Source organism: Gorilla gorilla, chromosome 11, assembly GCF_029281585.2.
Source record: "Gorilla gorilla gorilla isolate KB3781 chromosome 11, NHGRI_mGorGor1-v2.1_pri, whole genome shotgun sequence".
Classification (NCBI taxonomy): Eukaryota; Metazoa; Chordata; class Mammalia; order Primates; family Hominidae; genus Gorilla; species Gorilla gorilla.
This window is the reverse complement of record NC_073235.2, coordinates 104,771,290-104,793,534: the sequence shown is the minus strand read 5'-3', so window position 1 is coordinate 104,793,534 and position 22,245 is coordinate 104,771,290. Positions and strand designations below refer to the sequence as shown.

General features: G+C 43.6%; 1 protein-coding gene across 2 annotated transcripts in view; it reads right to left on the bottom strand.

The window, feature by feature from the left end:
* The window catches only part of KIAA2012 (KIAA2012 ortholog), a 135,813-nt gene that overhangs the window by 28,200 nt on the left and 85,368 nt on the right, over positions 1 to 22,245 (bottom strand). For both annotated transcript variants that reach the window (XM_031008585.3, XM_031008586.3), the window contains exon 15: positions 13,667 to 13,739. In XM_031008585.3, coding sequence (XP_030864445.2) covers positions 13,667 to 13,739 — 73 coding nt within the window. The remainder of the gene's footprint in view (positions 1 to 13,666; positions 13,740 to 22,245) is intronic.

The following is a 22,245-nucleotide window of genomic DNA, read 5'->3' as shown; positions in this document are numbered from 1 at the left end:
TTTTATTTGAAGATGTTATACTTTTAAAGAAAGATTTGAAAAGAAAAAGTTCACCCATTATTCCATTGGCATCATTCCCTTAATACTACAGTTAATCTGTTTTTCAATGTTATTTTGTGGTTTCCCCGCCCAAGAGCTTCTTTGCAACTTTGGTTTTCTTCTACTTCTACTCAGGTTCAGGGAGGTGTCCACTGTCTCTCAAATCAACCACCAGACTTTAGAGGGGCAGAAGATTATTAACGCGCAAAGGTGGTTGAGGAATTGGAAAGGTTGACTGGGGCTGCACCTTGGAATTTATTTTGTCTTGGATAATATGTAACATTAACAGAGAGCAGAAGCTGATTAAAGTATCTTGGTGCCAAAGGGTAGTTCTGTGAGGATTTCTTTCCTTAACATGACTGGCACGAAAAAACTCTCACTGAAGACCTTCGCTGCTCTTCATAACTATTTTGAACTCTGGGACAGGGCATGATAGAACCAGCAGAGGGCGTATTTGTATTGACCAAAAGCTCAGGTTGTACATTGGTGAAACTTCCATTGTGATTAGAATTGAAACCTTCCCAGTTTTGGGATGTGGGCCATAGAAGGGTGATTTTTTTTTTTCTCTTAGTAAAATAACCTGATATTTAGGAAGTATTGGAACAAACGAAGTCAGTGCTTTGAATAACTTACAACTTTTAAGTACTTTTTAAAAGTCTATAAAATATCTTAAGCATTCACAGTATAGGAAAAATACTGTATACTCATTGCCACTTAGTTTTGTAAAATTTTAACATTTTGCCATATTTGAGTCATGCATTTTTTTCTTTCTTTCTTTCTTTCTTTTTCTGAGACGGAGTTTCACTCTGTTGCCCAGGATGGAGTGCAATGGCACCATCTCAGCTCACTGCAACCTCCACCTCCTAGCTTCAAGCAATTCTTCTGCCTCAGCCTCCCAAGTAGCTGGGATTACAGGTGTATGCCACCATGCTCAGCTTATTTTTGTATTTTTACTACAGACAGGGTTTCACCATGTTGGCCAGGCTGGTCTCAAATTCCTGAACTCAAGTGATCTGCCTGCCTTGGCCTCCCAAAGTGCTGGGATTACAGGCATGAGCCACTGTGCCCAGCCTGAGTCATGCATTTTCTAAAGAAATCAAACATTTAAGACACAGTCCAAGACTTCATTTATCACATGCTACTATGGTGTGAATGTTATCATCTCCTTCAAAATTCATGTGTTGGAAACTCAATATTCAATGCAGCAGTGTTGGGAGGTGGGGCTTAATAAAAAGTGTTTAGGTCATGGAGGGCTCCATCCTCATGAATGGATTAATGCTGCTATAAAAAGGTTTGTGGGCTGGGCACAGCGATGCACACCTGTAGTTTCAGCTACTCGGGACGCTGAGGCTGTGGATAGTGTGAGTCCAGGAATTCAGGTTGAGCCTGGGCAACATAGAGAGACCCCATCTCTAAAAAAAGAAAAAGGGCTTGTGGGAATGAGTTCCCTCTCTCTTGCCTTTTTGCCTCCCACCACGTGAGGACACAGTAAGAAACCTGCATCTTGATCTTGGGCTTCTCAGCCTCCAGAACTGTGGGAGACTGTTCTGTTCTTCATAAATTACCCAATCTCAGGCATTCTGTTATAGCAACACAAAATGGATTAAGACACATATAATCCCATTTCCCTCTCCCTCCCAGAGGTAATCAGTCTCTTCAATTTGATATTTATCAATCCTCATATATATTTTTATATCTGTATTACATATACATGCACATGTAAACAATATATAGTATTTTTTACAAATTAAAACTTTACAGAAATGATATTATTTATGTAACTTGTTCAACTTGCCTTATTTTGCTTAATAAGGCAAAAAACCCTTAATAAGTCTTTTGGGATTAACCCATATTAATACATGTAATTTTATTTTCAGCTATCATATAGTATTCCGTTGTATAAATATATGACCATTTAAAAATCCATTTTACTATTGGTGGCCATTTTGATTATTTCCAATTGTTTATGATTATAAATAATGTTTCAATGAACCTTTTTAGGTGAGTCACTGTTCATACATGCTTTCTCTAAAGGATACCTGGGAATGAACTTGTTGGGATGCAGGATATATGCATCTTCAATTTATTGAATATTTTCAAATTGCTCTAAATTACTAAAACTTTATATCCTCATTAATAGTGTTTATAGACTTTTAAACTTTTGCTGGTCTGATATATATGAAATGATATCTTTTTGTTTTAACTGGGATTTTCCTGATTAGTAGGGAGAACTTTTTTTTCTCTATGGCCATTTATTTGTGTTTCTTCTTCTGTTAGTTGCCTGTTCACATCATTTGCTCATTTTTCCTTTGGGTTGATTGTCTTTTTCTTTCCCTATTTGTAGAGGGAAGAAATGCTGCTGCATTTTGGTTACTAATGCTTTGTTGGTTACATGCATTGCAGGTATCTCCTTCTTATCTGCAATTTGGCTTTTAACTTTATGTTGTCTTGTTGAAAACTTCAAACTTTAATATAGTCAGATTCATTGGCGGGGCACAGTGGCTCACATCTGTAATCCCAGCACTTTGGGAGGCCAAGGCAGGCTGATCACTTGAGTTCAGGAATTTGAGACCAGCCCGGCCAACATGGTGAAACCCTGTCTCTACTAAAAATACAAAAATTAGCCGGGCCTGGTGGCACACACCTGTAATCCCAGCTACTTGGAAGGCTGAGGCAGCAGAATCGCTTGAACCCAGGGGACAGAGGTTGCAGTGAGCCAAGATCATGCCATTGCACTTTCTGGGCGATAGAGCAATACTCCGTCTCAAAAAAAAAAAAAATTATCAATAATTTTCTTTATGGTTTGTGTTATGAATAATAGGTAAAAAGTTTTTTCCTTTCCCAAATTCATAAAAATATTCTGCTATATTTTCCTCTAAAAGTTAAATTTTGCTTTTTAACATTAAGCTCCTGAATACACCTGATATTTTGTGAGGTGAGAATTTTAAAATTGCATAACCAGTTGTCTCAAAATTATATAGTGAATAATAGATCATCCTTTCTCCACTATTTCCCTTTATAATGCCATTGCCATATATCAAGTTTCCATATGTGGGCACATTTATTTCTGGATTCTCTATTCTCTTCTGTCTGTCTCTAAGCCAAGAGCACACAGTTTTATTTTTTACAGCTTTAAAATAAGTTTTTATATTTGTCAGGGCAAACTTCCACTTTATTTTTTTTCAAAATTATACTGGCTAATGTCTTAGTCTGTTCAGGCTGCTATAACAAAATACCATAACCTGGGTAGCTTAGAAACAACAGAAATTTATTTCTTGTGGGTCTAGAGGCTGGAAAGTTCAAGATCAAGGTGCTGGAACATTCAGTGTCTGGGGACATTCAGTGTCTGGGGAAGTCTCACTTTCTGATTCATGGAGGGCACCTTCTTTTGTGTCCTCACATGATAAAAGGGGCAAGATAGCTCTCTGGGGCCTTTTTTGTAAAGGCACTAATCTCATTTATGAGGGCTCTGCCCTCATGACTTACTCACCTCCCAGAGGCCCAACCTCCAAATACCTTTACATTGGTGATTAGGTTTCAGCATGTGAATTTTTGGGGGACACAAACATTCAGACCATGACAACTATTTCTGGCTTTTCTATATGAATTTTAATATCAGCTAATCATGTTCTGCCAAAAACCCTGCTGGGGATTTTTAAAATTGAAATTGCACTGAATTTATAGACTGCCAAAAGGAAAAACCAAACCAAACCGGAATCTGATCAAGTTTCTAGATCCAAGTGTTAACTTACAGGACATGTGGAAGACAGAGAAACATGTTAAACTACACTATGAGGACGCAATCAGCAAAGTCTAGATTGAAACTCAACAAGACAAGTGACCCAATTTCCTACAAATACACTAAAAGGAGGAAAAAAAATAAATGGAAGGGAACTTATAAATTCAATGGCCGTATCAACCAATTGCAAACAGTTGGTTTGCAAATTCCAAAACAATTATAATAATTATGTGACAATTTGAACTTTGAAAACTGATTGAATATTCAATTATATTAAAGAATTATTTAAATTTTGGGTGTAATAATGGTATCATGATTATGTTAAAAGTCATTTCTCGGTGCAGCGCACCAGCATGGCACATGTATACATATGTAACTAACCTGCACGTTGTGCACATGTACCCTAAAACTTAAAGTATAATACTAATAAAAAAAGTCATTTCTCATCTTTGAGAGATATGTTCTCAAGTATATATGAATAAAATGATATGAGCCTAAAATTTGTTTCAAAATAACATGGGAGAGAGAAAGGAGTTGGAGATACAGGTGAACAACACTGGCCAAGAGATGGGTATATGGGATTCACTGCGCTGCTCTGTTCACTTCTGTGTATGTTTGCAGTTTTCCATAATAACAATTCCTTTTAAATTCTATTTTTAAATTGTGCTTTATGTTTTCAAACACTGTTTTTTACACAATTGATTTCTGTGTATTGATCTGTATTTAGTAATCTTGCTGAATTCTTTTGTTTGTCTTTTAATGTCTTGTCTGTAGAGTCCCTTGAATTTTCCATATAAGTAATAATATAGTCTGGAAATAATACCAGTGTCATTTTCCTCCTTCCTATCCTTTCATCTTTCCTTTCTTTGGTTTCTTTACCGTTCTGGCTAGCATTGCTAGTACAATGCTGAATAGAATCACTGATAGAGGACATCCTTGTCCTAGTCCTGTCTCTAAAGAGAATGCTTCTTGGCCAGGCGCAGTGCCGCATGCCTGTAATCCCAGCACTTTGGGAGGCCAAGGAGGGTGGATCACCTGGGGTCAGGAGTTCGAGACCAGCCTGACTAACATGGTGAAGCTCCATCTCTACTAAATACAAGAAATTAGCCAGGTGCGGTGGTGAGCAACTGTAATCCCAGCTACTTGGGAGGCTGAGGCAGAAGAATTGCTTGAACCTGGGAGGCGGAGGTTGCAGTGAGCCGAGATTGTGCCGTTGCACTCCAGTCTGGGCGACAAGAGCAAAACTGCGTCTCAAAAAAGAAAAAAAAAGAATGCTTCTCAAGTTCTACCATTCAAGTATTCAAGTGTGATGTTTACTATAGGTTTTTCACGGATACTCTTTGTTAAAATCAAGAAGCCCTCTTCTATTCTTAGTCTGATAAGTTTTAATTGGGAATGGGTGAATTTTATTTTTTTCCTTTTGCATCTATTGAGATGACCCTAAGGCTTTTCCCCACTAACCTCTTAGTGTGGATTATAAATATATTTTCATATGTTAGACCCTCTTTGAATTCTTGTGATAAACCAAATTCAGTTGTGTGTATTGTTGATACTTTTAAAAATATAAGCTTAAGAATTTGATTGGTTAATAGTTTATTTAGGAGTTTTGTATGTTTGATCATAAGTGAGATTGGTCTATAATTTTCCTTTTTTTATTTTATTTTTTGAGACGGAGTTTCGTTCTTGTTGCCCGGGCTGGAGTGCAATGGTGCTATCTTGGCTCACCGCAACCTCTGCCTCCCGGGTTCAAGCGATTCTCCTGCCTCAGCCTCCTGAGTAGCTGGGATTACAGGCACGTGCCACCACGCCCAGCTAATTTTGTATTTTTAGTAGAGACGGGGTTTCTCCATGTTGGTCAGGCTGGTCTCGAAGTCCCGGCCTCAGGTGATCCGCTTGCCTTGGCCTCCCAAAGTGCTGGGATTACTGGCGTGAGTGACCAGGCCCAGCTTATAATTTTCCTTTCTTATGTTGTCCTTATCTCTAGTTTTAGCTGCTTTTGGGTTTTGACAAATTTAGGTCTCTTGTTAGAAATGAGCTTTTCTTCCTGGAAGGTGAAGAGAATTTTCAGAATCAAGGGATGGCTGTTGTTCTCTGGGACTCTGGGGGACTTCCCTGGGGACTTCCCCAGTCTGGGCTGTGTAGGAGTAAACCAGAAACATTCTTAAGCGTGCACCACTTCCTACTTCCTCCTCTTCCAATATGAAGGAGAACTTTGAAATACTTCCCAGAGGAAAAATAGAGCAGTACCAGAGTTAGGTCATGTAGGTGCTAAGGACTAGCAGAATATTTTGCACCTAGTACTGCAGGCTGCAGATAGCAGGGCCTGGCAGTGTGCTGTGCCATGACTGTGCAGGCATCATACTGGGCAATGTGGGGAGCAAGGAGCCCCAGACCTTTGCATGGTGCCATCTTCCAGGCTGTAGATTCTGGTGAGTGACACCACCAGGACTCCTGGGCACACACTTCTGGTCTCCCTGTTTTCTCCACAGTGTTAGGAGGAACTTTTCCAGCACTGGCTACTCCTCACTTCTTTGCACAGGTCAGGCAATCATTACACTTGCTCCTTCTGGAGCTGTTTATTCCTGAAGCTGGAAACTGCCCAAGGAAAAGTCTTCAAAACGAAACTGACCTGAACGGAACTGAACTGAACTAGATAACCACTAACACTGGGCAGACTCCAGTTACCCTGGTTTTAATAATTAGTTGTCATGCACGATTCTCTTGACTTGTAGGCCTCAGGTTTCTTCATCCATAATATAAAAGAACTTCTAGATCACCTCCAGGATTCATGCTGGCTTAAAAAAACATACTACCATAATTTCGTGATGTTTCCCTGACTTTTTACTATTTCCTCTCAGAAACACAGGGATGGCATCACAACTCAAATATTCAAGGACCATGGAGTCATAGAAACCTGGGTTCATCTCTCAGCTTCTCTACTTACTGGCTGTGTGCCCCTTGGGCAAGTTACCTAACCTCTTTGAGCCTCATTTTCCTCATCTGTGGAATAGAAACAATGCACTTTGCCTCATAAGGTTATAGTGAGGATAAAATAAGCTCAAAGTACATAAAGCACCTAGCATTATGACTTGCTTCATAGTAAATGCCAAAAATGGCCAGGCGCGGTGGCTCACGCCTGTAATCCCAACAGTTTGGGAGGCCGACGCGGGCGTGAGCCCGCAAACAGCCTGGCGAAAACCCGTCTCTACTAAAAATACAAAAATTAGCAGGGCGTGGTGGCAGGCGCCTGCAATCCCAGCTACTCGGGAGGTTGAGGCGGCTGACTTGCTTGAACCTGGGAGGCAGAGGTTGCAGTGAGCCATCGCGCCACTGCACTCAAGCCTGGGCAACAGAGCGAGACTCTGTCTCCAAAAAAAAAAAAAAAAAAAAAGTAAATGCCAAAAATTACTTCCCTTTTCTCCACCCCTAAGTGGAAAATTGGCCAAAATAAAACAGTATCAATTAAAAAGTCCAATTGTTTGGGTGGCACTCCAGGGGTTTGCCTGCCTCCCTGCCTTCTCCCCAGGGACTATGCATGCCTGCTTTTCAGATGTTTGGACCTTCTAGCTCTGCCAGTCTCCATCTCGGGATGGAGTCCATAGGAGGCCCCAGCGTTAGAGACATCACAAGCCACCACAGAGAGGAAAAGAAAAGACTAAAGGAGGCGACACACTCGGAGAAGTGACCCTTCGGGGAGAGCCCGCCTAGGGTCTTGAGCTCACCAGCCAGGAGCTCCTTTTGTAAGGCCGGGACGACCTCGCGCAGCAGAGAGGCGCTAGGCAGAAGCCTCTCCGACGCCGCGGGGACCCGGAGCGGCGCTATTGAAGCCATAAACGCGGCAGGCCCCGAGAGGAGCTGCTCCCAGCGCGCCTGCTGCGGGGCCCCTGCCGCCGCGGAGGCGCAGATGCCGCACTGCTAGACCACTTTGGCCTCCCTCCCCGATTGGCCACACCTTTTTTTTCCCTTTAAAAAAACTGCTTGAAGAATCTTTTCATTCATATTTCTCTAGTTGGGGTGTGTGTGTGTGTGTGCATGTGTGTCTGTGTATATGTGTCTGTGTGTGTGTCTATGTATGAATGTGTGTGTGTGTATATGTCTGCGTGTGTCTCTGTGTGTGTAGTATTTCTTTAAATCTCTATTTCCCCGGACCTTGCTGTTTTCTCCCGTGGGGGGCGAACCCTCTTTTTGATAGCTGTTAACATCCAGCATTAATCTATGCAGACAGCCTGGGGAGGTCAGCCTCACTGTTGCCCAGCTCTGCGACCAAGGATGTGGTACTTAACCACTCTGTGCCTCAATTGTCTCATCTGACAAATAGGGATATCAAGGCCTGCTTCTTTACAGGATTAGTATAAAAGTTAAATGAGGCACTTTACAGAAAATGCATAGCCTGGTGCCTGGCACACAGGGAGTGTGAACTGCTGCCTTCTCTTGATGTCTTCATCACAAATGGGTGAATGCAGTCTAGGTTCGTAAATGCCTTCCTTCATGTCAGCCATTACCTCCTACAGGAAGCCCTACCTGATTTCTCTCTATCTGAATCAGATTTCTGCCCCGGTCTGGATCAGTTGTCCTTCCTGTATTCTCTTAGAGCACTGATCACACTCCACTCACTGGAGCTGTCTGCACACATATCTGTTTCCTCCACCAAAGAGGGAGCTGCAGTAAGGAGTGTGTTTTATCCCACCATGAAGGCTATGAAACTTAGTAGGGATCAGCAAGTGTATGCTGAGTGAATAATGGAAGCTTCCATTCATGCAGTCGGTGGTTAAAGACTTAAGATGGCCTGAACCTGGAGGCTGAACCATGGAGCTATCTCAGTGGTAGCACCGTGGATTCTGCTTTTCCCCTTAACAGAAACAGTTCCAATGTCATTGAATCACAGAAAGTGAGAAACAGAGATTGGAAGGTCAATTTTGTTATTTTCAGATCAGGAAGTGGAAGCCTCCAGAGGCCCAGAGGTTTATGGAGTCCTCATGCCATGCCAGAGAACCGTGGCAAAGCAGTGCTCCCATCTTGACCCATTGAGCTCTCACTCACTTGTTGTGGCACTGAGCCAGGGCTCACAAATGGCACAGGGATGGCCTCCTCCCAGGCTGTCACCTGAGGGAGGCTGGGTGGTAGAAGAGATTTATGTAGGACACAGTGAAGGTGGCAGACCGGCCTTCCCCGGAAGTGGGGGTGGGGGATGAGCTTGGGAAGGAGGCCCGGCCCCAGTCCTGGATCTGCAGCCTACCACTGTGCAAGCCTGAGCGACTCATAGACGGCCAGAGCATGAGAATGGGATGGGGCCCTAGAGATGATCCATCCCAACCTCCTTGGTTTATGGGAAAGCAGACCAAGGCCCAGAGAAGCAATCTGCCCTTCCCTAAACTACAGACTTAATCAAAGGCACAGCTGGTAAAGGAATCTATGTCTTTTGAATCTGAAACCCAGTTTCCTCGATGAATAGATTTCAGTGTTTCCCAGACATCAGTGGGCATATGAATCACTTGAGGACCTTGTTAACAGGCAGGTCTGGGGTGAGACCCCAGATTCTCTTTTCTAATAAGCTCCCAGGTGCTAGCTAGAACGGGTCTAGATAGGTGGTTCTTACAAAAATCTCTGGTCTAGACTGCACTATGATGAAACGACTTGGTACACTAGCCACGAATTAGACCAGCCTTATCAGGTTAATGAGGGCATTGGCTGCTGGGACACTCACTGAGAAGCTGACAGAGCCAGTGTCCTCCTTCCCCATCAGCATTAGTCACCTGTTGCCTGTTGGCTGCTTCTGGGTCTATGGTGAAGGTGCAGGTTCTGGCTGGTGGCTGTAGGTTCCTTGACTGCACCCTAGTTAGAGGGCTGTGACCTTAGTAACCCTGGGAGGCACTGTTTCCTCACAGCGAACATCATGCCTGCAGTTGAAGTCTTCACTGTGAGGCCTTGAGGGTAGGAAACTTGGTTTTCTCATCTTTGAATCCCTTGAATACTTAGCATATTCATTCATTCATACATTTGACTCATTCATTCATTTAGGAAACATTTACCAGGCCTGAATAAGGCATGATCCTTGCCTTCAAGCAGCTCACATAACACATGGGGCTATAGGTGGTACTTAGTAGCCACCCAATTAAGCATTTGTGCAATTGAATTAGACTTCATGGATCCCAGGGACCCCCTGCCTGCCAGCTCAGACTTTTCCATCAGAGAGGAATAACCCTTCCATCTCGTTTGAAGTCACTTTACTTTGGCCTTTGTTAGAACAGTTGTACCAACATCCTATCTACTACACATCTGTCTCTTGAATAAGGCAATAGGGCTCTGGGCCTCCTTTTTTTGACAGAACAGAAATGATGGAAATGGCTTATTTGTTTCTGAGAATTTCCACAATACCTGCCTTTCGTCCCCACCCCCACATTGTTCCAGGCTGCTCCTTAAGGACCCCCTGCACCTCATGCAGGGTTCCCCAAATCTCTCACTCCTCCTAAGACTCTTAAAGCAGTTCTGTCATGTCCCAAGGAGTTATGTCACAGTAACTTCACTGAATGCAGAAGCTGGAAGGCTGCTTCATTCATTTTGGGTCTGCTGCCCACACCTGGACTTAAGCAGAGGACTACATGCATCCCCCAAAAGCACCCCCCAATACCCCTTATGCCACCCAGACTGAGAAAGTAAAGAAATCATTATGTTATTACCTTAGAATAAGGCTCTCCTGACAAGGAGCAAATTGTGGCTCCTATTAAAGTTTTTTAAAAAGTAGATGAATATCCCTTTTTGAGCACTTTGTGATGGGTACTTTTCTTTTTTTTTCTTTCTTTTTTTTTTTTTTTTTTGAGACAGAGTCTTGCTCTGTCGTCAGGCTGGAATGCAGTGGCACAATCTCGGCTCACTGCAACCTCCGCCTCCCGGGTTCAAGTGATTCTCCTGCCTCAGCCTCCCGAGTAGCTGGGACTACAGGCACGTGCCACCACACCTGGCTAATTTTTGTATTTTTAGTAGAGATGGGGTTTCACCATGATGGCCAGGATGGTCTCGATCTCTTGACCTTGTGATCCACCAGCCTCAGCCTCCCAAAGTGCTGGGATTACAGGTGTGAGCCACCGTGCCTGGCCCTATGACGGGTACTTTTCTAAGCACATTACATAGTTAACTCTTCTTTGTCACAACCACCCCATGAGATAAGTACTGTTAGTATCCCCATTTTACAGAGGAAGAAAAAAGATGCCCAGAGAAGTTCAGTAACTTACTCAAGGTCACACAGCTACTAAGTGGTGGTGCTAGAACTTGAACCCTGGGAATCAGACTACATAATCAGTACTCTTGATCACAATGATGCTGCCTAAACAGTGCCTGCCAACCAATTCCTTCCCCACTACCTATTATTATTATTATTATTATTATTATTTTATTTTCTTAGAGACAGGGTCTTGCTCTGTCATCCAGGCTGGAGTGCAGTGGTGCAGTCTCAACTCACTGCAGCCTTGAACTCCTGGGCTCTAGGGATCCTCCTGCCTCAGCCTTCTGAGTAGCTAGGGCTGCAGGTCCTCACTACCATGCCTGGCTAATTAAAAAAATTTTTTTAGAGGCCGAGATGCAGGGCATGGGGAGGGGTCTTGCTATATTGCCCAGGTTGGTCTCCAACAGCTCCTGGTCTGAAGTGATCCTCCTGCCTCCCAAAGTGCTGGGGTTGGAACCATGAGTGACTGTGTCCAGTATTCCTTCCTACTGTTTTTAAAAGAACAGGTTAAATTGAGTTGCTGCCAAATTCAGGGAAATACATACTGGAAACAAGGCCCAGGGCAGCGATTCAAAATTGTGGTTGCTGGTCCACCAGCATCAGAATCACCTGAGAACTTACTAAAAATGCAAATCGTCAGGCCTCAGCCCAGATCTAGTGAATCAGAAACTCTGAGGGTGGGGCCTAGAAATCTTTAGTTTAATAAGCCTTACAGGTGATTCTGATGCACATTGAAGTTTGAGAACCATTGGCCTAGGAAATAAACAAGAACTGAAATAAGAATTAAAATTTTATTCTTTCCCTGGACTTTGGACGGGGTAGAGGAGTGGAAAGTTTTTTTTTTTTTTTTTTTTTTTTGAGACGGAGTCTCACTCTGTTGCCCAGGCTAGAGTGCAGTGGTGCGATCTTGGCTCACTGCAAGCTCCGCCTGCTGGGTTCATGCCATTCTCCTGCCTCAGCCTCCTGAGTAGCTGGGACTAACAGGCACCCGCCACCGCACCCGGCTAATTTTTTGTATTTTTTAGTAGAGACAGGGTTTCACCGTGTTAGCCAGGATGGTCTCGATCTCCTGACCTTGTGATCTGCCCGCCTCAGCCTCTGAAAGTGGAAAGTTTTGTATTTAAAGCCAGAGCAATTTTTCAAAGCCACTTTGATTTGGAGGTTGCTGATTTGACTGTCTTGTGGACACTTGAAGTGTTCTCACCAAGTCTAAGACTCATGATATTCTCACTGCAGGTGGCAGCTGGTTCACTGCTTATAATTAACCATGAAGATCACAACTTAGAGTAGGAAAAAAATCCTGGTAATTAGCCTTAAGACCTATGGGGAGAAAACTGATCCTTTTTTTTGTTGTTTTTGTTTTTTTTTTGGAGACAGGGTCTGGTTCTGTTGCCCAGGCTGGAGTGCAGTGGCATGATCATAGCACAGCTCACAGCAGCCTCAAACTCCTGGGCTCCAATGATCCTCCTGCCTCAGCCTCTGGAGTGATGGGACTACAGGCATGTGCTACCATGCCCAGCAATTTTTTATATTTTTTGTAGAGACAGGATCTTGTTGTGTTGCCTAGTCTGGTATCAGACTCCTGACCTCAAATGATCCTCCTGCTGTGGCCTCCCAAAATGTTGGGATTATAGGCGTGAGCCACTGTGTCTGGCTGAAAATTGATCCTTAAATAGTTAAAAAAAATTCCTTGGCACTCCCTCTTCTTTTTTCTTCAAATACTTGAAATCCTTTCTGAACATTAGTGTTTATCATTCAGGACAGGAAAATGCCTTCTTTAATTTTCTGTGGTGATATTTCATTGCATTAAACATGGTCTGAATAACCTTTATGCAATCCAGCTGGTGCCTGCTCTTCCGTCATGAGACAGGAAATCTGTTTTGACTGACTTGGTCATTGCTTAGGTTTGGCCATGTTCTGTGCTGCCTAAAATCTCCATCACACTTGGCCAAGCCCTTGGAGCCCTGTCAGTGTTCACATTCTGCATGTGTGATTTATGATATGGCAGACCTGAAGACTGGAGCATGTTTCCCTGGCTAGTGTCACTCTGCCTTGAAAATGGAGGTGGTAAGAGCTCATGTGAACAGAAATCTGCTTAGAAGCTTAACCAAACCCAGGATCAGGCTACCATGATATATTGTTGTCTGGTATCCCCCAAACAACAAGCTCTTGTAAAATTAGTATAAAAATTAATTGCTTTTGATTGGATGTCAACTGAAGGACATGGTAAAAGATATAAACAGAAAAAGATCAAGTTAAGGGTGAAATCCAAAATCTGTGACTTTAGGCATTTTTCTTTTTTTTGAGATAGAGTTTCGCTGTTGTTGCCCAGGCTGGAGTGCAGTGGTGCGATCTCAGCTCACCGCAACCTCCGCCTCCTGGGTTCAAGTGATTCTCCTGCCTCAGCCTCCCGAGTAGCTGGGATTACAGGCATGCACCACTGCGCCCAGCTAATTTTGTATTTTTAGTACAGATGGGGTTTCACCATGTTGGTCAAGCTGGCCTCAAACTCCTGGCCTCAGGTGATCCACCCGCCTTGGCCTCACAAAGTGCTGGGACTACAGGCGTGAGCCACCGTGCCTGGCCTCCCATTAACACCTTTTAACAGTGCAAAGTTCATCTGACAGTTATGGCTATAAGATTATAAAGCCCCACCTAGTGGTCTGTACCTTGGCCGTTGTGGTGAGTTTCTCTGAGGGGTCTCCCTGCTTCTTCCTGATAGTCCAGTGCATTTCCACTTTCCTATTGGGTTAACACACAACAAAGAATACATTAGACATAATAAGTGCAAACACTTTAAACACTTCTGTGATCCCATGACCTTTGGTAAGAGGGAAGCCAGTTTTCTTAGTGGTTTCTTCTCCTTCTTCGTCAACTTTTTACTTAAGTCTCCAGGAAGGCTGCTACTAGTGTTAAACAGGCTTAAAGAGCCAGGCAGGGCTAGGCATAATAATATGCACCTGTAGTCTCAGCTACTTGGGAGGCTGAGATGGGAAAATTGCTTAAAACAGGAGTTCCCAGGAGTTTGAGTCCAGCCTGGGCAACATAGCAAGACCCTGGACTCTGTCTCTTAAAAAAAAAAAAAAAAAAAGCCAGGGCCAGGCAGGCTTGGCACCAGCAGCATCGAACACTGTTAGCTTCCTGGTTGTACTTATTTTCATGGGGTCTTATCCCATTCACCTGTGCAGTGCTGAATGCCTAAGGCATGTAGGAGTTTACTGGAGGAAGGCGAGAAGAATGTCATGACAGAGGCCAACTAGCAGAAGGAAGCAGGGCACCTCTAGGACTTGAGGGAGGACTAGGGTGACTACAGCAGAGACTGAGAGAACTGCGCAGGGTTGGGAGGAGTCAAACCCCCATGGCCTTGAAGGCAGGTTGAGGATTTTGGTCTTTATCTTGAGAACAAATGGAAAGCATTCAGGATTTAAAGCAGGGGAGCCAAAGGGTCAGACAGGCCTTTTGTGGCATCCTCAGGATTACCACGGATTTGGTTTCTTATCGCATTTGATCCCTTCTTCCTTCTTTCGTTGAGTCATACAAGCTGCTTGCAATCCCTCCTCCCAGAAATCTCCATAACTATGGTTACCAACCCTGGCTACACATTAGAATTATTTGAGAAGTTTTAGAAAATGATTCCCAGGACCTAACTCCAAATAACAACAGTCGTACAGCTGGAGTTGGGGCATTTTAAGGCTTCTAGGGTGAGTCTGATATGTAGCCAGGACTGAGAATCATGCTCTTCTCTAGAGTGTTGCAAGAGCAGCTCCTCAGTGCCAAAGTAACATGGCAGGTAGAGTTGGTGACCCAAGTAAGCCCCGTGTGTCTGATGAGGCCAGATCTGGGCCTTTGTCACCTGGATCCCTGCTCAACCCACAGCCTCATCTCGGTGCTAGAGCTGGAATCTGGCATGAAGGGTCCTGGAAGTCTCTCCGGGTTTACCCTCATTCTGTAGTGACAGTCACCTTTCCACTTTGTTATCAAAGCCGCATCCTGCTTTGAGAAGAGACAACTAATTATCTGCTATTTTGGCACTCTCTTTAATTCCCCTCTGACTTCCCTCACTTGGTGGCTTTTTACCTTGTGTGTTTGTTTCTCACTTGTTAGCTTAGTGTTTGTAGCTGATGATATATACTGACATAAAAAGGCTAACACAGGTAAATAATTTTCTTACTTTTGGGTTTCTTATTTTGGAGACAAAGTCAATTTGGCCTGGTACAGTAAAAAAAAAAAAAAAAAAAAAAAAAAAATTCCCTGAATAAATGGAAAGGAGTAACAGGCTAAGTTAGAAGACTAGATATCCCTGGTTAGAAATCCTTTTAATCTAACAAGAAACTATATTGAAAGGGAGAGTCAAGCTTCTTCTTTTGGAAGAATTTTAATGCCAAGAAGGATCAAACTTCAGTCTCAACAACACACAGCCATGAGCCTTCAGGGGCAGGGAATATCTTCTCATTTCATAGAGTGGGAGAGGGAGATAGAGAAACTCAGGGATTTGGAAAAATATTTTCAGGTGAATCTTTGTTAGAAAAAGAAATAGTCTTAATTTGAAACTCTGTCAATTCAATTGTATGTTGCTTAGAAAAGTGTCAAAAGAACTATCTTTTTTTAGATATAAGAATACACATGTGGCCAGGTGTGGTGGCTCACGCCTGTAATCCCAGCACTTTGGGAGGCCGAGGTGGGCAGATCATGAGGTCAGGAGCTCGAGACCAGCCTGGCCAACATGATCAAAACCTGTCTCTACTAAAAATACAAAAATTAGCCAGGTGTGGTGGCATGCACCTGCAATCCCAGCTACTCAGGAGGCTGAGGCAGGAGAATTGATTGAACCCAGGAGGTGGAGGTTGCAGTTAGCTGAGATTGCACCACCGCACTCCAGCCTGGGAAACAGAGCAAGACTTCATCTTGAAAAAAAAAAAAAAAAGAATATACATGTGAAATAACTTCTATTTAAAGTCATTCAGTCACTGCAACAGATTGGAAACAGCCTAAATGTCCCATCAATTGAGGACTAGTTAAATAAATTATTATTAGCTTATGCAATGGAATATGATGCAACCATTAAAAAGCACAAGCATCTCTTTTTTTTTTTTTTTTTTGAGATGGAGTCTCGCTCTGTTGCCAGGCTGGAGTGCAGTGGTGCGATCTCAGCTCACTGCAACCTCCGCCTCCCGGGTTCAAGTGATTCTCCTGCCTCAGCCTCCCAAGTAGCTGGGACTACAGGTGCCCGCCACCACTCCCAGCTAATTTTTGTATTTTTGGTAGAGACGGGGTTTCACCATGTTGGCCAGGATTGTCTCGATCTCTTGACCGGTGATCCACCCGCCTTGGCATCCCAGAGTGCTGGGATTACAGGCGTGAGCCACTGCGCCTGGCCTACAAGCATCTCTTTATGAATTAACGTAGAACTGCAAGATGTAGTAAGTAAAAAAAAAAAAAGACTCTGGGCCAAGTGTGGTGGCTCACACCTATAATCCCAGCACTTTAGGAGGCCCAGGTGGGTGGATCACCTGAGGTCAGGAGTTCGAGACCAGCCTGGCTAACATGGTGAAATCCTGTCCCTACTAAAAATACAAAAATTAGCCAGGTGTGGTGGTGCGTGCCTGTAGTCCCAGCTACTAGGGAGGCTGAGGCAGGAGAATCGCTTGAACCCAGGAGGCGGAGGTTGCAGTGAGCCGAGATCGCATCTCTGCACTCCAGCCTGGATGACAGAGTGAGACTCCATCTAAAAAAAACAAACAAGCAAACAAACAAAAAGACTCTGAACAATGTGTATAATATGCTAAGATTTGCATATAATATCTATCTGTGTATGTATCTGTCTGTATTTGCTTATATATATGCATTATACATTCCAGGAAGGGGACACAGGAAACTAGCAACTCCAGTTGTTCAAGGGAAGGGAGCTGAGCAGCTGGAAAGCACACTGTTTTCTACTTAAATTTGAAAAAAAAACCTTCTGAATATATTTCAGATTCAAAATTTGAATTAAAGAAACTAAACCTAAATAAAATGTGATGTCACTTTTAGTCTGAGTTACAAATGCATGATTAAAACAGAGTGATGGAAACAGGTAATAATACTTGGTGAGTGAGCAAAACAAATGGAGGGACTGTAAATTCAAATCCCAGTTCTGTTATTTTGGCCAGGTTGTTTGCTCTTCCTCTGTTCATTCAGCTAATGAACATTTATTGAGTGTCTGCTGTGTGCCAGGTACCGAGATAGGCACCGGGGGCACAAAGATGAAAGATGTATTCATAGGATGCTCACTGGCTTGTGGGGAAATGACAAGTCAGTTTGCAATGCAGCGTGATAAATGTTGTGGCAGATTATGACAGGTTTCTGCAGGGCCTCATGGGAGGTGAAGCTAAATTAGGCTGGGAAGGTTGTTTACCAGCAGACACAGTGCTAAATCTTGCAGTGAAGGGAAGGTAGAACAATTCCAAGCAGAGGAAGCAGCATGTGCTGGTTAGGGGATAGTTTGGTGCGGGGGCAGTGTGTGGACAGTGTAAATTAGACACAGGCCAGATCTTGCATGTTACAGTTCGGAGTTTAAGAAAAATTGCACATGTTATATTTTTCTATTTGTAAAATAAATACATCTTTGATGCTTGGAATTTAACCAGAGGGCCAATGGGGACACAGTAAAGAATTTCAAGCAAACCACTGATAAGACTGAGCTGTATTTAGAGCACTGGCAGCAGTGTGGTATAAGACTGGGGGAGGAGGAGGAAGAGTCACAAACACTTTGTGAACACAAACTACAGCATTGAAACCAACATGTGAGAGGTGCTTTCTCCGGTGGCTGAGGTACAGGTCCTGCAGTCGGGCTGTCTGCACTCAAGTCCTAACTACTACACTTGATGTCTTACAGACCATAGGAGTTACTTAACCCCTGAGCCTCAGTTTCTTCAATTGGAAACCGACAGATGCTGGACAAGTGATCTTAGGTTATCTTTTCCTTGGAAAACCTTCCAGCCATCCTGCCCTCCACTCTCATGCACAGCCCCCCTGCTGGGCATGTTACTTTTAGGACCACAGCAGGCTTTCTTAGGGAGCTGCTGGGAGAATGGAGGAGCATGTGCTGCAGGAGTCTGCAGTGCGGCCTCCAGCCTGTCTTGAACCAGCTGCATGACCTATCATAGAACCTCAGTTTCTACACCTGTGAAATGGGAATAATAATAAATAATTGTAGAGTTCTCAAAAGGCTTAACCAGGAAGAGACATTTGGAAATTCCATGTAACATACCATGTGATACATGAATATAAATGACTAATTTCAATACTTTCTAAATGATGGAAGAAAATCAGGATCTCATTCAAAAGTTTCAACTTCAAGGTAGTATAACTTTTCCTGTGTAACAGAAAAGTCCCCTACATTGTCTTTGTTAAAGACTATGATTTTGTCTAGGCGTGGTGGCTCACGCCTGTAATCCCAGCACTTTGGGAGGCCAAGGTGGGCGGATCACGAGGTCAGGAGATCGAGACCATCCTGGCTAACATGGTAAAACCCTGTCTGTACTAAAAATATAAAAAATCAGCTGGGCATGGGGCGCCTGTATCAGCTACTTGGGAGGCTGAGGCAGGAGAATGGCGTGAACCTGGGAGGTGGAGCTTGCAGTGAGCCGAGATCACGCCACTGCACTCTAGCCTGGGTGACAGAGTGAGACTCCATCTCAAAAAAAAAAAAAAAAAAGACCTTATGAAAAATCATAAAGTATCTTGTGTTATTAAGATAAAAAAGATTAATATATAATATCAAATCTCTGCTCCCTTCTTGGGTTCTGCAGCTAGAATAAAGAAGTACAACTAGGTACACAGGAAGAGAACAGACAGACCTCATAGATCTCTGATATTGTGGGGTTTTTTGGCTTTGAATCCTAGCTCCCTCTGCTGCCAGCCATGTGACTGGTCATCTCTGAGCCTCGGTTTCCTCATCTGCACAGTGGGGATCAGCACAATTACTGGGAAGGGTGACGGGAAGATTACACAAGGCTCAATATGTGAGGGGCCTGGCCCTTAGCAGGGATCAGTGAATGCTCCTTTCTCCCTTATGAATTGAGTCCTTTACAGATGTGAACATTCTTTCAAAACTATTAGTTCATGTAATTCTTGCTTCACTGTTGAGAGGCAGGTATGGAGTTCCCAGTATTATTATTATTTTTTTGAGACAGACTTTTGCTCTTGTTGCCCAGGCTGGAGTGCAGTTGTGCGATCTCAGCTCACTGCAACCTCCGCCTCCCGGGTTCAAGAGATTCTCCTGTCTCAGCCCCCTGAGTAGCTGGGACTACAGGCACATGCTACGATGCCCAGCTAATTTTTTATATTTTTAGTAGAGACGGGGTTTCACCATGTTGGCCAGGCTGGTCTCGAACTACCTGAGGTGGTGATCCACCCGCCTCGGCCTCCCAAAGTGCTGGGATTACAGGTGGGAGCCACCATGCCCTGTCAGGTCCCAGTATTATTATTTCCATTTTATTAAAGAGAAAATGGAGTCTCAGAAGCATCACAAGGTCACTTAGTATCAGAGTGTCAGAGAAGTACCCCTTGCCCCACCCAGGGCTTCCCAACTACTAGTCTGACACTTTAATAATATTGATAATATTATACTTAATTCCGTTTTTTTTTTTTGGAAATAGAACACACTCATACATATTTTTTCCTGGGGATATTATTCAAGTGTCCTGGAACCATTAAATCTTGAGACCAGCTCATGATCCCTCTACAACTTTCCTGCCAAGTGGTCATCAAGGCACGTTTAAATGATTGTGGAGACCAGAACTTATCTCCTAAGGCACCCTGCTCCATCTTTGGATGATGTCCTAAGCCAAGCATTATTTTCCTGTTGTATGTGAAATCCACAGGTTTCGGGGCAGCCCCCTTCTGCTTGGTGGGATGCATGTACACCTGCCCACATACGTAATGCTTGGGACTGGTCTCAAAACAGGTGGGGCAGCTCTAACTCCAGGCATGGCTGGCTGTTGTCCGTGTTCAGGCCAATTCCTCTACCTTGCATTTGAGGGCACTATATGCTAACTGTGTGGGAACTGCAAGGTGGAAGCTTATTTCTCATTCTTCAGATGTTCTGGGCGTAACATACACATCCTTTGATATCAACGTGGAGTATAAGGATATTCAATTTGATATCTAGCATTAATAGGCATTATTGCTATTTTCTTCCCTACTACCATGACCTAACCCTGATAATTTAAAAAGTCCCTGAAAAAAACCTCTATCCTTATTCATTCATCAATTACCATTTCTTTTTGAAAAAACACAAATTGAGTTTTTAAAAACATGGTTCAAAAAAATTTTTTTTCTTTTTTGATTTAGAAAACAGGCTGGTCTCAGCTGGGTGCAGTGGCTCACGCTAGTAATCCCAGCACTTTGGGAGACTGAGGCAGGTGGATCACCTGAGGTCAGGAGTTTGAGACCAGCCTGGCCAACATGGTGAAACCCTGCCTTCAGTGTTGTAAAGAGGTTCTTAAAATGTGAGAAGTTCACATGCAATAAATGGAAAATGAATGAATGCTCTCCTGTAGTAACGTGAGCCTGCCTCTGCCACAACATTGTGCTATTACCTGTTTCATTGTTTATCTTCCTGTTAGATTCTAGGCTCCCTGGAAGGTCAAGGATAGAGATGATTCATCTCTGTATCCTCAGTGCCTATCACAGTGTCTGATACTCAGAGCATATTTAATATATGTTGGCTGAGGGGGCCGGGCGCGGTGGCTCACGCCTGTAATCCCAGCACTTTGGGAGGCTGAGGCAGGCGGATTGCGAGGTCAGGAGATGGAGACCATCCTGGCTGACATGGTGAAACCCCGTCTCTACTAAAAATACAAAAAATTAGCCTGGCATGGTGGCGGGCGCCTGTAGTCCCAGCTACTTGGGAGGCTAAGGCAGGAGAATGGCATGAACCCAGGAGGGGGAGCCTGCAGTAAGCCGAGATTGTGCCACTGCCCTCCAGCCTGGGTGACAGAGAGAGACTGTCTCAAAATAAAAATAAAAATAAAAATATGTTGGCTGAGGGGAACCGAATGATCAGTGGGAGAGAAAGCTTTATATTGTCTCCACAGAACTTGGGTGGGACTGGAGGGAAGGGCAAAATCCTGTGGGGTCAGAAAATCTTCCTGGTGCAGATGGAATGTGTCCATAGGAATGGAATTTTCTAGAAGGAGTGCTGGATGCTTAGCTAACATGATAGGTGGTGTTTTTGATTGGACAGGGCTCAGCTGGGGGCTGCAGTGAAGCTTTATAACAGATGGTTGAGCATAGGCACTGGAACTGGGCTGCCTGACCAAATCTTGCTTCTGCCATTTACCAACTGTGTGACATTCGGTAAGTTACTTAGCCTCTCAATGCCTTAGTTTTCTCATCTGTAAAATGGAGTAATTCTACATACTTAGATTCATTTTATGAATTAAATAAATGCATGCATATACAATTTAGAACAAAGCCAGACACAGAATAAGTCCTCAGTAATGTTAGCAACTGTGATTATTTTTATCTCTTTCCATTCCCTTGTTCTGCCTTGACCTTTCTTATCACCTACCCTCATCCCCTGCAACGTGCAATGTTTCCTACATGCCCCAGGCAAAAATGAATGACATGCCCTGCAGACAGGCAGGAGATACACAAATGAATGTATAGGATGAGTTGGTTTCCACACAGCTCCAGGTGTGGAGGACAGCCTGTGTGCTCTTCTCTGTTTGAACTCATCATCTTTGTCTGTACTACCCTGAGACTGTGTCTTACTACATGGCAATCCCTAGGAATCTGGGAGCTACCACATCCATAAGGAGAAGGTCTGTCTAGGGAGAGCAGTGAACACTGAACATTTCCAAGAGAAGGTCTTTGGGGCAAAGACTGGCCTGGGAGTCAGAAAGTGTACCGAGCGTGTACTTCGTGAGTCCTTTGGAAGCAGGCTGAGTTGCCATTTCTGTGAGTCTTGAGGGAGGTGGACAGGAAAGTGGGCCTTAGGGATGACAACACTTTTCCTTCTATAATACTGTGCCAAAATTGCTGGACAAAAAAAGTGTAATACAAAAGCATTGTGGATACTAAATATACAAGCAATTATTGTAAAATTCCCCACTTTGAATTCTGCGTTCTTAGATGCTCCATATTTTCTTTTTTTTTTTTTTTTCTTTTTGAGACCGAGTCTCACTCTATCACCCAGGCTGGAGTGCAGTGGCGCGATCTGGGCTCATTGCAAGCTCCACCTCCCGGGTTTACACCATTCTCC